At 42.4% G+C, this 14,449-nt stretch overlaps 1 protein-coding gene across 1 annotated transcript in view; it reads left to right on the forward strand.

Moving 5' to 3' along the window:
- nipsnap1 (nipsnap homolog 1 (C. elegans)) overlaps positions 1-11,316 on the forward strand; it is a 39,267-nt gene extending 27,951 nt beyond the window's left edge. Inside the window, exons 8-10 of the mRNA XM_059988265.1 lie at positions 5,139-5,233; positions 6,694-6,777; positions 10,173-11,316. Of these exons, the coding sequence (XP_059844248.1) occupies positions 5,139-5,233; positions 6,694-6,777; positions 10,173-10,237 (244 nt within the window). The 3' untranslated portion in view covers positions 10,238-11,316. The remainder of the gene's footprint in view (positions 1-5,138; positions 5,234-6,693; positions 6,778-10,172) is intronic.
- The last annotated feature ends 3,133 nt before the right edge of the window (positions 11,317-14,449 follow it).

Genomic DNA, 14,449 nt, shown 5'->3' on the forward strand with positions numbered 1-14,449 from the left:
TAACTGACTGGGGTCAGTATGTGAGGAATCAAGGATCCAAGTGCACAAGAAGGTATTGAGGTCTTAAAGATTATTGATTAATTAGGAGGCAATGGTAGTCTTTAATACTGAGCTGTAGTTGCTAAAGAGCATCAGATGTCCTGGGTTTGAGGGAAGAGCCAATAAAATGGCATTTGCAGCGGACATGTTGTGCTGGTGGATCCAAGGCCTTGTCAGGCAGGAGTTGATGTGTTTCATCACAAGTGGATTTAAGTGCTGCCAGACGATAGTCATTGAGACGGGCTACCATTTTCTTCTTAGGCACCAGTAAGTTTGAGGCCTGCTTGAAGCAGCTGAGTACCTTAGTTTGCTGAAGCAAGAGGTTTAAGATGTTACAGCCAATTGTCTTCAGTGCTTGTCCAGGCGCCGAATCTGAGCTGGATGCTTTCCGTGAGTTCACCCTCTTGAAGGATGCTCTCACGTTAGCCTCAGAGACTGAAATCACAGGAACATCAGGGTTTGTAAAGGTTTGATGGTCAAAGCAAGCACAGAAGACATTAAGCTCACTTGGAAGCAAAGCTCTGTTGCCACCGATAGCGTCTGATTTCACTTTGTACGAGGTGACAGCATTCAAGCCCTGCCACAGCTGTAGTGCACCCTTCATTGATTCAACTTTAGTCCAGAATTGCCACTTCACCTGTGAGGTGGCTCTCTGGAGATTGTGCCTAGACCTCTTTTCTCTTATTTGGTCGCCAGGCCTGAATGCCTCTGATCTGGGCCTTAGCATGTTGTGGATGCAGCCAAGTAAGGATCACTGCCCAGCACGCTACACTAGTCTGTTTCAGCTTTTTGTCCAACAGTGTCCAATTGCAATACCTTCCTGATAACATCAGAATGGAGTCAAGTGGGATTTAAATAGACCACTGTGGCTGGGATTTGGCTTTTATTAATGGTCACTCAGTCAAGAGAGTTTAGCAATGATGGAACCAGCTTCCCATTAACAACGTGGAAGACAGAAGTTACATATGAACAAAGTAAAATGTGCTCTAGGAGTAGTTAAATATACAAAATAATATTCGGATGCTTTTCAATGATGCATGATGCCTTTCAATGATATCAATGGGACAGCATGGTAGCATAATGGTTAGCACAACACTTTACGGTACAATACTGCTTAAGAGTACTCCAGTTTACTCACTAACTTCAATTCTGCCTAATTCATCTCCTTGATCAGCTGAACCGCCTCATCCAACCTTTGATACCTCTAGACTTAACTATTTGACTTTGTTTGCTTTGTTGTCCTCCCATTTCCTGTCCACCACGTGCTTGAAATGATCCCAAACCTTGCTAATCATGCCCAACCCACAGAAGTCTTGTTCAAAAACAAAGTCCTCTGCTCATGGACCTAGGCCACTCTGCTAATACTTTAATGGTGGTATAAATGATCGCATAATTAAATAGATTAGTGATGATGCAGAATTGTTGCCTAACTGCCGTACATTTTTCAAAAATCTGTGATGGGCGGGGTTGTGGGAAGAGATTTTGGAACCAAGGGAATAAAACTTCCTGCACTACAGCTTACAATCTTACAGTTTTGAATTAGTCAACCCCAGGAAGATAAAGTGCCGATTTCAAGATATAATAACGTTCAGATTGAGGGTAGTTTTATGCACACCGAAACATCAGATCCTACAGCGAAATGTGCTGGCATTGGAGAGGATCCAGAGCAGCTTCACAAGGATGATTCCAACAATGAAAGGTTATCGTACAAGGAACGTTAGACGGCTCTGGGTCTGTAATCGCTGGAATTCAGGAGGATGAGTGGGGGATCTCATTGAAACCTTTCAACTGTTGAAAGGTTTAGACAGAGTAGATGTGGAAAGGATGTTTCCCATGATGGGAGAGTCTAGGACAAGAGGGCACAGCCTCAGGATAGAGGGGCACCCTTTCAAAACAGAAATGTGGAGAAATTTCTTTAGCCAAAGGGTGGTGAACTTGTGGAATTTGCTGCCACTTGCAGCTGTGGAGGCCAGGTCAATGGGTTTATTTAAGGCAGAAATTGATAGGTTCGTGATTGGACATGGCATTAAAAGTTACGGGGAGAAGGCTGGGAACTGGGGTTGAGGAGGAGATTTTAAAAAAAGGATCAGCTGTGATTGAATGGCAGAGCAGACTCAATGAGCCAGATGGCCTAATTCTGCTCCTGTGTCTTATGGTCTTAATAAAAAGACTATCTTGTTGTACTTGAATTCTCCACAAAATATTTTTTTTTGAAGATAGTAAGTGGCAGTCAATGAAGCCTTACGTTTAATAATGAAGGAGCCAAGGGGTTTGTATAAACTTTTACAAACCATGTCTTGGCAATGAGAGCTGTAAACTGACTGACCTCCAGGCCTCCAGTGCATTTACACCACGAAGTATGAAATGATCAAAAAGCCAAATGAGGTCGGATATCCCACCGCTGCCTGTCTGGAGTATGTACATTATCCCCGTGACCACGTGGGTTTCCTCCAGATGCTCCGGTTTCCTCCCACAATCCAAAGACACGCTGGTTGGGAGGTTATTTGGACATTGCAAATTGTCCTGGGATTAAATCGGGGGATTGCTAGGTAGCACGTCTCGAAGGGCTGGAGGGGCCTATTCCACAGCCTATCTCAATAAATAAATCAAACTGAAATGAAAGAGAAAATGCTTGAAATATTCAGCAAGTCAGGCAGCATCCTGGGAGAGACTAACAGAGTTAAAAGGCTGAGTCCTGCCCAACCCAAACTCTTCCTTGTGCACGGTTACTGCAGACATTCAGATGGAAGGTGTTGGCCGTACTGAGCCTGACTCCCACACTCGGTACCGAGTCAAGCAGCGGAATATGGGAGGCGAGGCTTGCCGGCGTCTGGCTTCCTGCACATTCCTGTCCTCCACATTGCGATGTACAGGTGCGAAGGTCAGTAAAATGCTGACCTGTGCAGTGCTGCTGACTGGGGCACTTGGACTGTTGGGGGGGGGGGGGGGACCCTCACCCAGAAAGTCTCATTTAGCACAGTCACGTACCCCATGACCGGGTTACCAAACCAGCAGAAATGGAATAATACGTTGGAGTGTGGTGGTACTGTAACTGAAAGTGTTTATTAGTAAACTAAGTAATACAGTATTACAAAATGCAAATATAAAACAGGTTAGCAATGATATATACAGAAGTGTGGAAATAGGGATCAAAACCAAGCTCTATCAAAGTCAGGGGTAAATGAATCGTCTTAAGATGATGCAGAGTTCAGTTCAGTTTAATTTAAGTCGAGGTAGTTGCTGTGGTACCGTTGGGGGGGGGGAGAGAGGGAGAGGGAGAGAGAGGTGATGCAGTTGCAGGCAAACCTTCTGTTGTCTTCTTGTCCTGTTGCGGTCACCGACTGTGACCCCTCCGTACCAGGCCAGACCGTTCTTCAGTGGTGAGCCAGTCACCCAGGCGAGGGTGGACACACTCACAAGCCCCCACCGGTCTGCCTTCACACACTGTGAGCCCCTGATCAATTCCCCCGAATCGATCCTCCAAACCCCCACCTTCCTGTGGGTGCACAACGCTCCTTCAGTGTCCTGTGGCGTGTCTGCCCGTGTCTCTGCAGACCTGCTTTATTATCTCCCCTGCTGGGGTACCAGCCATCCATCACATGTCCATCACCTGGCACCGCCTTGCTGTCTCAGCAGGAATCCACACAAGCAAGCAAAAGTGTCCTTGGAGCAAAAGTAAACAATTATCAAAAAAGCCATAATACTAAATCATTCTCCCACTCTCTCATTATCAGATTCTGCAGCAAGAGGCCTCCCCCCTCTTCTTCTCACGTTAGCAGCATAGTTCACGGGGGGCGGTCAGCTCTGGCCTCCATCTCCACCTGGTTTGCTCATCACACATCACAGCACAGTTACAGAGCTGTTCTTTTAATTGGGCGCACACAGGCTTGGACTCCAGTTTATTTTCTGAATAAATAGGAAAATCTTATTTGGGGAGGACTTGCAGGTTTAGGTTGTATGAGGTTGCACATTTGCTGTATCTGGAGGGATGTATCTGTCAGTTGTGGAATGATATGTGTGAGGCAGAGGACTGACCCCTAGAAGGGTTGAGGTGACCTTCAGTGAATGTAGCAGCAAGAATTGGACTACGCCCAAGTTCCCTGAGCCTATTGCCAAAATGGTTGAAATCTGAAATCATGAAATCTTTATTCCACCTGCCCTACCCTTCTCAGATGTGGTTCAAAGCCCAGGCAACATTGGCATGAATGCAGAAATGAACAAAAGAACATCTGTAGCTTGTGGCGGGAATAGGGTGATGACTGGGTATGATCTACATACTGGTGTTAGCACTTGTTTCCTACAGGTGCTAACACCAGTTACTAATTGTACCTTCGAGCCATTCTTTGACAGGGCTGGGTTCAAATGGCTTTATGTAAAACACCCATCAGCTGTTTGTTCAGCATTATTTTGGTTTGGATTAAGCTTTGCATCTGCAACCATCCTGCATTCAACGTACTTAGAAAATCCACCCCACGTTGCCAATTTCAAGGCTACACTCTCTGACAGAAGATTCCACCCATCCTTTACAGATTTAATCAAGCAGAACCACACTCACAGTCACAGGCCTTCTTGTGGAGTGCAGTGATGTTGAAGGCACATTTTAATTTGTATTGAACCCTGAAATGAGCCTCTGACTGTGACCATTTCCACTGAGGTCACGGGTTAAGGGGAAAGCTGAAAAGTTTAAGGGGAACACAAGGGGTAACTTCACTGTGAGGGTGGTGAGACTGGTCTTCCATTTTGTAACGTCACACTTCGCCTCAGATCATGAGCTGCTGAAACCCTCAGTTTTACTATTCATTAGTATTCTTGTTTCTAGATTTTTTTTTTAAAAAACTCTGTTTTCCTATAGGGTGTAATAACCTCCATACCCATTTGGAAATAAAATTAGAAAATATTGGAAATGCTCAGCAGGTCAAGCAGCATCTGTGGGAATGGAAACAGTGCAAACGTTTCAGGTGGATGGCTAGGGAAAAATGATTGTAAACCATTAACAGAAATAATTCATCCCATTTTTTCTTTGATTGACCAACAGTCAGCACAAAAGCTAATGTAACTTGGGCTTTTTAAAATAATTGTCGATCTTTGATTGTCCTCAGGGCCCGAGCTATCCGGTTCCGGCAGGAAAACAATGAAGCTGTTGGTGGATTCTTTTCACTGATTGGTGACCTCTATGTGGTCCATCATATTTGGGGTATGTTAAATGAATTATCTTACAATAGTGTTTGGGCTATATTTTCAGTTTGCTTCCCAGGCATTTTACAGAATTTGAGCCAAAGTGCAGAAACAGGCCATGCTGAACTACTTAGACTGCCTAGTCCCATTGACCTGCACCCGAATCATAGCCCTCTGTACCCCGGCCATCTATGTGCCTATCCAAACCTCGGTAAGACGCTGAATTCCAGATCGTGTGCACCACTTGCTCTGGTAGCTCTTCCCAAATTCTCATGACCCTCTGAGTGAAGAAGTTTCCCCCGTGTTGCCCTTAAGATTTTCACCTTTCACCCTTAGCCCACGACCTCCCAACCTCAGTGGATAAAGCCTGCCTGTACTTACCCTATCTATACCTCTCATTATTTTGTATACCTCTATCAAATCTCCCCTCAATTTTCTATGTTCCAAGGACTATAGTTCTGACTATTTAATATTTTCTTATAATTCAGGTCTTCCTGACCTGATACCAGCCTTGTAAATTTTCTCTGTACTCTTTCAACCTTATTACATCCTGCCTGTAGGTAGGTGGCAAGAGCAGCACAAAAGACCCCAAATTAGGCCTCACCAATGTCTTATAAAGCTTCAACATAACGTCCCATCTCCCGTGCTCAATATTTTGATTTATGAAGGGCAACAAGCCAAAAGTTTTCTTTACGACCCTATCTACCCATGACGCCACATCAATGAATTGTTGACCAGTACTTTGTTTAACCGCACTCCTTAGTGCCTCACAATTCACTGTGCAAGACCTGTCCTGGCTGGTCCTATCAAAGTGCAACACCTTGCACTAATGGACAAATTGCATTGTGGATTAGCTGAACAGATTTCCAATTACATAATACTTGAGCAATAACTTGAAACTGCCTTCTGGGAAGTAGTTTTCTGCTGTTGAATATTTAAGTTATAGTTGATCGGATGGAATCAAATATTGAATTTCTCCACATATTTTACAATAAATTGACATGGCAGTAGATAACACAACAGTTAGTTGTCATCAATTTTAACTGCTGAGATCTCAGATAAACCACACACAAACTAACTGAGGTTAAATTACTAAAAGGGTTTGACGATGCGATCGAAACATTCCTTTCATACCCCTGAACATGAGTCTGCAGAATTATGCAGCATGAAGGAAGGTCATTTAGCACAGTGAGGCTGTGCTATTTATGAAATTAATTGTCATTGCCTCCCCCACCCCCCCCCCCACCCCCTCAGGCTTGCAAATCACTCTTTTTAAACATGTGTCCAGTTCCCCTTTGTAAAGTCTTATTTTCAGATAGTGCCTTCCAGATAATAAAAGTTTGTTTCATTTTAGAAATGTTCTTAATTCTGTCACCTGATAATGCGTCCAATGCAAGCTATTATTCCTCGTACTAAACTCTCAAAGTTAATATGAACAATGAATAAATGATGTTTTTTTCATGTCGTTAATTAATCTAGCTTACAAAGACCTTCAGTCCAGGCATGAAACAAGGAATGCAGCCTGGCAGAAGGCTGGATGGGATGAGTGTGTCTATTATACAGGTAACCTAACTAGCATAATATTGCTTTAGGAGCTTCTAATAAATTAAGTGGGAAACACAGAGAAAACTGAAGTTTAATTTTCTTATATATTAAAGGCTTTCTGTAACCGGTAGTTGTCAGTAAATAATTATTTGTAGCCCAAGGTCAGTATAAGGGCGGACAGATATTTAGTGATTGTAAGTATCAATGAAGATCTTTCCCCTATTTTTTAGATATTTAAATACGTCCATACTTACGAGGCTGTCTTGTTTTTGGCAATCGGCTGTGGGCTATTGAGGTGGCACAATTACGGGCTTGCTGTGAAGCTTCTGAACTAATGCCCTGAAGGAGAGGAGCTCTGCTCTATCCTGGTAACAATTGTGACATCGACGCAGGAGACCTGGCTGTGATGAACCCCGCTCAGATACAAACTGAATTAAATGGCTTACTGAATGTGTCCCCTTCCTCGAGCACCGTGACCACGCTTTTCAAATTGATACCCCACCTCCCCGTTGCAAAAATTCATATCCCCACTGCCTTTATTCCTCATTCCTGTTCCTCCAAATATTGACTATAAGAATTAGGCCACTTGGCCCATCAAGTCTGCTCCACCATTCCATCATGGCTGATTTATTATCCCTTTGAAACCCATCCTCCTATCTTCTTCACGTAACCTTTGATGCCCTGACAAATCAAAAACCTATCAACCTCCGCTTTAAGTATGCCCAAAGTATACTCAGTAGTCTGTGGCAAATGAATTCCTCAGATTCACCACCCTTGCCAAAGATAATATTCTGTATGCAGTGGAAAATAACCAGGAAGTCTTGGTTCTGTACATGGAATTCTTAAACCTCTCTACATCACCCTCTTTTAAAAAAACAGTAATGTTAATTAAGAATGCAATAAACCTCATAGGATTTCACAGGAGCTGAATCAGGCAGCAACTCACCAAGTGCGGAGATTTGAGCGGGCAGGAACCTGTGTAAAGGGTTGGGTTTTACGGGCCTGAAAGGTTTAGGGGGATTATCGCAGAGCCTGTGGTCTGGAACTGAATGTACAGCTAAGGGTGGAGCCGTGGGAATGAGACAGCGAGGATTGCAGAGCTGTAGAACCAGATGAGGACTCTGACAAAGTGCAAGGCCGTTGAGGGATTTAAATATGAAGATGGGAATTTTAAATTTGAAATGTCAGTGAACGAATACCAAATTGAAGCAAAAGTCTTGTGGCTTTGATCAAAACTTCAGTCACCATCTTAATACTTCATTGTTTGCTTCAGAGTTAATTTTCTTAACGTCTTAGGTGTGTTGGCCTTGAAATTCCCTTGCACATCTCTTTTTTTTTAAAAAAGGGTTTTGCAGTTGAAAATAGGCTTAAATAAGCATAAAGTATTAGTTAGCCAGTGGTGTAGAGGAATCCACACCGGTCTTCAAGGCGAGTGGTCCCAGGTTCAGATCCGGCCGTCTCTTGGCACGCTTTCCATCCGTGTTTGGTTGAGTGTTGAGCTGACAACTCGGCCTTGTAAAACAAACAAATGCTAAAGAAACAGCAAGGTTGCCTCCTGACGTTTGCCACAGGTCGCGGAGAGGGGCAACAGCAAAGCATAGAGCAAGATTGACACAATTTCTGGGCTACTGATGCCTAGCAGGAAATTCAACCCCTTGTTACTGCTAGAATCTATTTACAGTAAACATCCCAAATACCATCAAGAATAATGCAATTAATGAAGTTAATGTCCCTTCTCATCTTGCTCTGTCACGAAGTCCACTTCACTTGAAACTCCTCTATTTAAAGGGGTGACATTCTTTTTCCGCACTGAGATACGTGACATACCAAGTCCTGAAGCGCAGCCCACCTCCATTTGGCCAAGGTGATGAATACTTAGATTTCTAGGCTAAGATTCATTCTGTGCTGCTGTCACTCTCTTTAGAGAGTGATCTCTGCCCCTCCAAGAAAGTGCAGCTGAACAGCAAAAATCTCCAGTTGCTGGAAAAGCCCTCCTCGAAGTACACCGGTGAGCTAGCTTCCGAGAAAACAGTTCCACACTGTGGCACAGACATCTACTCTTTTGACAGGCAGAGTGGCCTCAAACTCTTCCCTGCATTGTGCTTGTGTGGGACAGTCTTACTCCATTATAGAGAGCCCCCTAGCAAACTTGCTGTCCAAGGAATGAATACGAATTATAAACAACAGAGGGCCAAGAAATGGTCTTTGATCACCTCATCCTCCCAGCCTGAAAAGTACCTGTTTACTCTGACTCTCTGTCTTTACAGAAACCAATCTTCAAACCAGTCTAAAACACATCCCCTAATACCATGGGCTCTGGTGCACAGATGAATGCTGGTAGCTGGTGGAACTTTGGTCAAAGATAGGGTGTACTCGGAACCCAGCAGGTTGTTACTAAATGCTAAGTTATCTGGAAGACTGAATTTTAACTGCCCATGATATAGAATCTTAACCTCAAAGCCTCATTTATTATCAAAGTATGTATGCAGTATCCAACTCCTGAGGTTCATTTTCTCGAGATAGCCGTGAAGCCAAAGAAAGCCAAGGAAATTGAAAGAAAAAGCATCAACCCTCCCCATGCACCAATGAAGCACTTACAGATAACCACAAGTTACACAGCACAACAAGGGCGTCAAAGCAAACCCCCCCCCCCTCCACCCCCAATGCAGAGGAACAAAACAGTCAAGTCCCGAGAATGTCAAATTCGGAAGGGGGCAGGTGGTGAAGAGGATCTCCTGATGGGCTTGCTCCTGGGCCTGATCAAGATGGCCATTCACAAGTCGAGGTGGAGGGCGCTGCCTGGGCCGACTGCCTGCCCTTTTTCCGAGGATATGTCCGTGCCCAGCTGTCCTTGGAAAGGGAGTATGCACAATAGGCACGTTGAGGGGCTTCCGGGAGCTCTGGGCCCCTCTGGAGTACTGATTGTCTAAAAGACGCTGGTAACCATATTTTAATCTGAGTGTACTCACTGTCATGTAAGTACTGAATGCCTGTGCCTTGGGCAGTAGTGATATAAATAAATTTTTACAGTTCTGTAGAAAAACCCATCAAATCTCAATCCAAATTGCACCAAATTTAAATCGCATGTCCATGGCAAGATTAACAACCCTCCTCCACCTCCACCACCAGAAAATTAAATCTGGCAAACTGTGATAACATCAAATCCAAACCCTCCTCCCCCCACCCCCGTACAGAAATTACCTGTGTTATCTAAACTTTCTTCACCTCATTTGGTTCCGCTTAGGTGCAAGGATCGAACAATTGCTCGACTAGTTCAATCTGGTATTCTTGGTAACCTATCTAGATTTCACTAAGATTAGAATGCACACAGTATACTGAGTGCCAGAGAATAAATGCTGTATTGATCTTTTTGTGATGAAATGGATAACTCTGCTTTATCTCAATTCCTACAGTTCCATTGATCCGGTACATGGAATCAAGGATTATGATTCCACTGAAGGTCTCCACATTACAGTGACGATCCATTTCTTTACTTGGCTACATGTTTCCCAGTTGGATGTAAAAGCTGCACAAATTCAATATAGTCATCAGTGTTTCCTCAGATCTTAGTCATCAACCAATTATGTATGTATCCATTCTTGTGGAAAGATTGATGTTTACCAGATATATAGTAGCAGGTTGCACTTTAACCAAATCACACAATTTTCATCATGCCATATGGAAATGTCAGTCTGTTCCCAATGGATGATCCCAGGACAAGCATAATTTAACAAATAATTAACTACATCCCATTTACGAATATACCAATAATATTGGATTAATTCCACTTTTTGTAACGCTCTGATGTATCAATTTTCAGGTGTGTTTATTGGCACATAGGTAGGCTACTTCCAAACTGAAGGGATGATATTATTTGTTGTTAACATTTACTGAGTGTGGTCAATTATCAATCTCTATGGACAGTGTGTAATGTAGACGATCACTGGTGCTTTTCTCAGTTCTTTTGAAATTCTAGCAACATTTGACAGCAAGAAAATTAACAACTTGTTCACTTTAAAAAAAAGGACCTTTGTATTAAAATTCTTAAATCGCCTCGTGGTTCATGTGGATAATTTTGAAATACATGGTACTTTAAGTGGTGTCAATCACCCACAATATTATTCCTCTTACACCTTCCCTAATTCCTTGATATGTTCCCCCTTTTTTTAATGGATATTTTGTACAAATCCACCTTTCCATTAAGTAAGGTGATTGATTCCAAGTGTAAACATCAGAAAGCCAGATTACTAAACCTGGCACAGGAATTCGCTGATGTTGCAAACAATACTTCATACTGCAATAAGTCGAGGAGCATTTTTTAAAAAAATTTAATTGAAGCTGCTTATGTAACTGATGCTGAAGTTAGTGATTTTCTAAAGTGATGGGACATGGTTTAATGCATCAGGTATCGAATGAATCTTGAATCACTTCACAATCTGTTTACAGTTGAAGTTATGACTGTGCTGTTAATTTTTTTGTGATTAATGTTTGTGATGTATTTTTAAAAATGTATAAATTTTAATGATGTAACCAATTAAAAGTATACATTTTGGGGTATTTTGTAAGCTTAATGTTTCACTGCTGTTGCATTTAAAGGAGAAATCATTCTTATATGGAGACTTTGGCAACTTATGAAATACCATTTTTGATCATACACTTTAAAAATGTAGAAAATTTGCATCACATGTAAGTTGTGTGGTTGGTGGTAACCAAAGTTTGTGGATATAATCTTATCCTCAGAGTCTTGAACCACATCGCCTTGATATTCCTGTGTTTATGGCAGCAATGAAGGTCCTCCATCTCTGGTGGTATTCCCAGCACCCTTCACCATGTCAATAGCTTCCTCTCAGATTACTGTCAGTCATACAAGTTCCAGGTGGAGACTCAGGAATACTGTCGCACTCAGATTACTTTTACCATAACAACTTTGATTTACCAGTCAGGCTAGTTAGCTCTGAGCTGAACCTCCCGAACCTGGAGGACCTGTGGCCTCTGCCCTTTGATCTTTGGCATGGGTGACCCTATCCACAGCTCTATGGGTCATTGAGACACACAAGCCTCCAAACCACAACAAGGTTGTGGTGCTTTTGGAGGAATTGATATTTCTATCTAATTTTTGATAATTTTATACTTAACAAAATTAAGACATTCAACAACTAGCTCATTCTGATATTTATGTTGAATTCTATTTCATAACACCTAACCAATATTTCCTATTCCTTCATGCACACACCTGGATTACCTTTCAATATGTCTGTTCTTTGCCCTAGAATTCTGTACTCTCATAAAAATATAAGAATTAGAAATGGGAGTAAGCCATTTGGTCGCTTGTGCCTATGGTTGTTACCCCACAATTCCCTGAATCCTTTAAAATTTAAAGATTATAGTTACCATTATTTGGAATATACTCAGCAATTGAGCCTCCAATTCTAAAGATTCACTACTCTCTCCTCATCCCTGGCATGAATGGTGGACCACTTAGATTAGGATTGTGACATCTGGTTCTAGTTAGGCTGGTCATTGAGCTCTTTGAAGTTGCATTTTTTAATAAGATCGTGTACAAGACAGCCCACTCCATCCCAAGAATCTTAAGAACCTTCCCTGGGCAGCGAGAGCACACCTGTCCACAGTTTTCTAGTTCCTGTACTGTGGTCCTCCTCCTAGAAAGGCCAGCAGCTCATTTGCCTCCCTAACCACTCACTGTAGCTGCATGTTAACTTCAAGAGATTCGTGTACAAGGACACTGAGGTCCCTCCGAACAAATACATTTGAACTATCGTCATTTTAGAGAATCATTTCTTTTTTACCGAAGTGGATGATTTCACACTTTTCCACACTACTTACCATCTGCCATGTCCTTGCCGACTCACTAAAACGATCTATACTCACTGCAACATGTCTGTGTGCTCCTGACAGCCCACAATGCTACCAGATATGTATTACCAGCACGCTTGGATGAATTGGACTTGGATTCCTTCATCAGAATCATTGATGTCAAATACAACAGGTAGAGTCCAGCACTGAAATGTGTTCTAGACAAATACTTCATTGAGCATGTTCACAATTTTAGCATTCCAATCAATTAACCTTTCTGTGTGTGTTGTTCTGGACTTTCAGTTTGTGTAGAAGCTCTTGCCTTTTCCTTTCTGTCTTTTAGGAAAATAAAACTTATTAAAAAATAAAGCATTTACTTTTGGAATGGCAGGCTGTGACCAGTGGGGTACCGCAAGGTTCAGTGCTGGGACTGCAGCTGTTTACGATATACATTAATGATTTAGATGAAGGGATTAAAAGTAACATTAGCAAATTTGCTGGGTGGCAGTGTGAAATGTCAGGAGGATGTTATGAGAATGCAGGATGACTTGGACAGGTTGGGTGAGTGGGCAAATGTATGGCAGATGCTGTTTAATGTGGATAAATGTGAGGTTATCCACTTTGGTGGCAAGAACAGGAAGGCAGATTACTATCTAAATGGAGTCAAGTTAGGAAAAGGGGAAGTACAACGAGATCTAGGTGTTCTTGTACATCCAAGCATGCAGGTACAGCAGGCAGTGAAGAAAGCTAATGGCATGCTCACCTTTATAACAAGAGGAACTGAGTATAGGAGTAAAGAGGTCCTTCTGCAGCTGTCCAGGGCCCTGGAGTACTGTGTGCAGTTTTGGTCTCCAAATTTGAGGAAGGACATCCTTGCTATTGAGGGAGTGCAGCATAGGTTCACAAAGTTAATTCCCGGAATGGCGGGACTGTCATATGTTGAAAGATTGGAGCAACTGGGCTTGTATGCACTGGAATTTAGAAGGATGAGAAGGGATCTGATTGAAACATATAAGATAATTAAGGGATTGGACACGCTGGAGGCAGGAAGCATGTTCCCGCTGATGGGTGAGTCCAGAACTAGAGGCCACAGCTTAAGAATAAGCGGTAGGCCATTTAGAACAGAGTTGCGGAAAAACTTTTTCACCCAGAGAGTGGTGGATATGTGGAATGCTCTGCCCCAGAAGGCGGTGGAGGCCAAGTCTCTCGAAGCATTCAAGAGAGAGTTGGATAGAGCTCTTATAGATAGCGGGGTCAAGGGATATGGGGAGAGGGCAGGAACGGGGTACTGATTGTGTATGATCAGCCATGATCACAGTGAATGGTGGTGCTGGCTAGAAGGGCCGAATGGCCTACTCCTGCGCCTACTATTGTCTATTGAAAAGAAAACCTTTACAATTAGTTTTAAAACAGTATTGTATTTGTCAAGGAGAGGAACTTTTAATATTTTTAAAATCCATTCAATATATGTAATTGATTTACTTGTTTATTTATTAGTATTATTTTTATTTTATTTATTTTTTTCTCTCTCTGCTGGATTATGTATTGCATTGAACTGCTGCTGCCAAGTTAACAAATTTCACGACACATGCCGGTGATTATAAGCCCGATTCTGATTCTGATTCAGGTGCAACGCTTTCCCTTTCGGACGCATAGTCCCATTGTCATGCAGTTCTGAATCAGAGAACAGTTTATATTCTCAATAAACACTTTAGAAAAACGTTATACTTCTGTAACAGTATGAAATTCTGCTGAATCCTGTTCTTTTTGCCATCTTTTCTGAGGACAATCGTCATTTCAGTATTTTACAGAGCACTGAAACAGTCTCTTTGGCCCATGTAGTCCTTGCCAATCCTTTTAAACTGCCTAGTCACAT

The sequence above is a fragment of the Hypanus sabinus genome, chromosome 13 (assembly GCF_030144855.1).
Source record: "Hypanus sabinus isolate sHypSab1 chromosome 13, sHypSab1.hap1, whole genome shotgun sequence".
Lineage (NCBI taxonomy): Eukaryota > Metazoa > Chordata > Chondrichthyes > Myliobatiformes > Dasyatidae > Hypanus > Hypanus sabinus.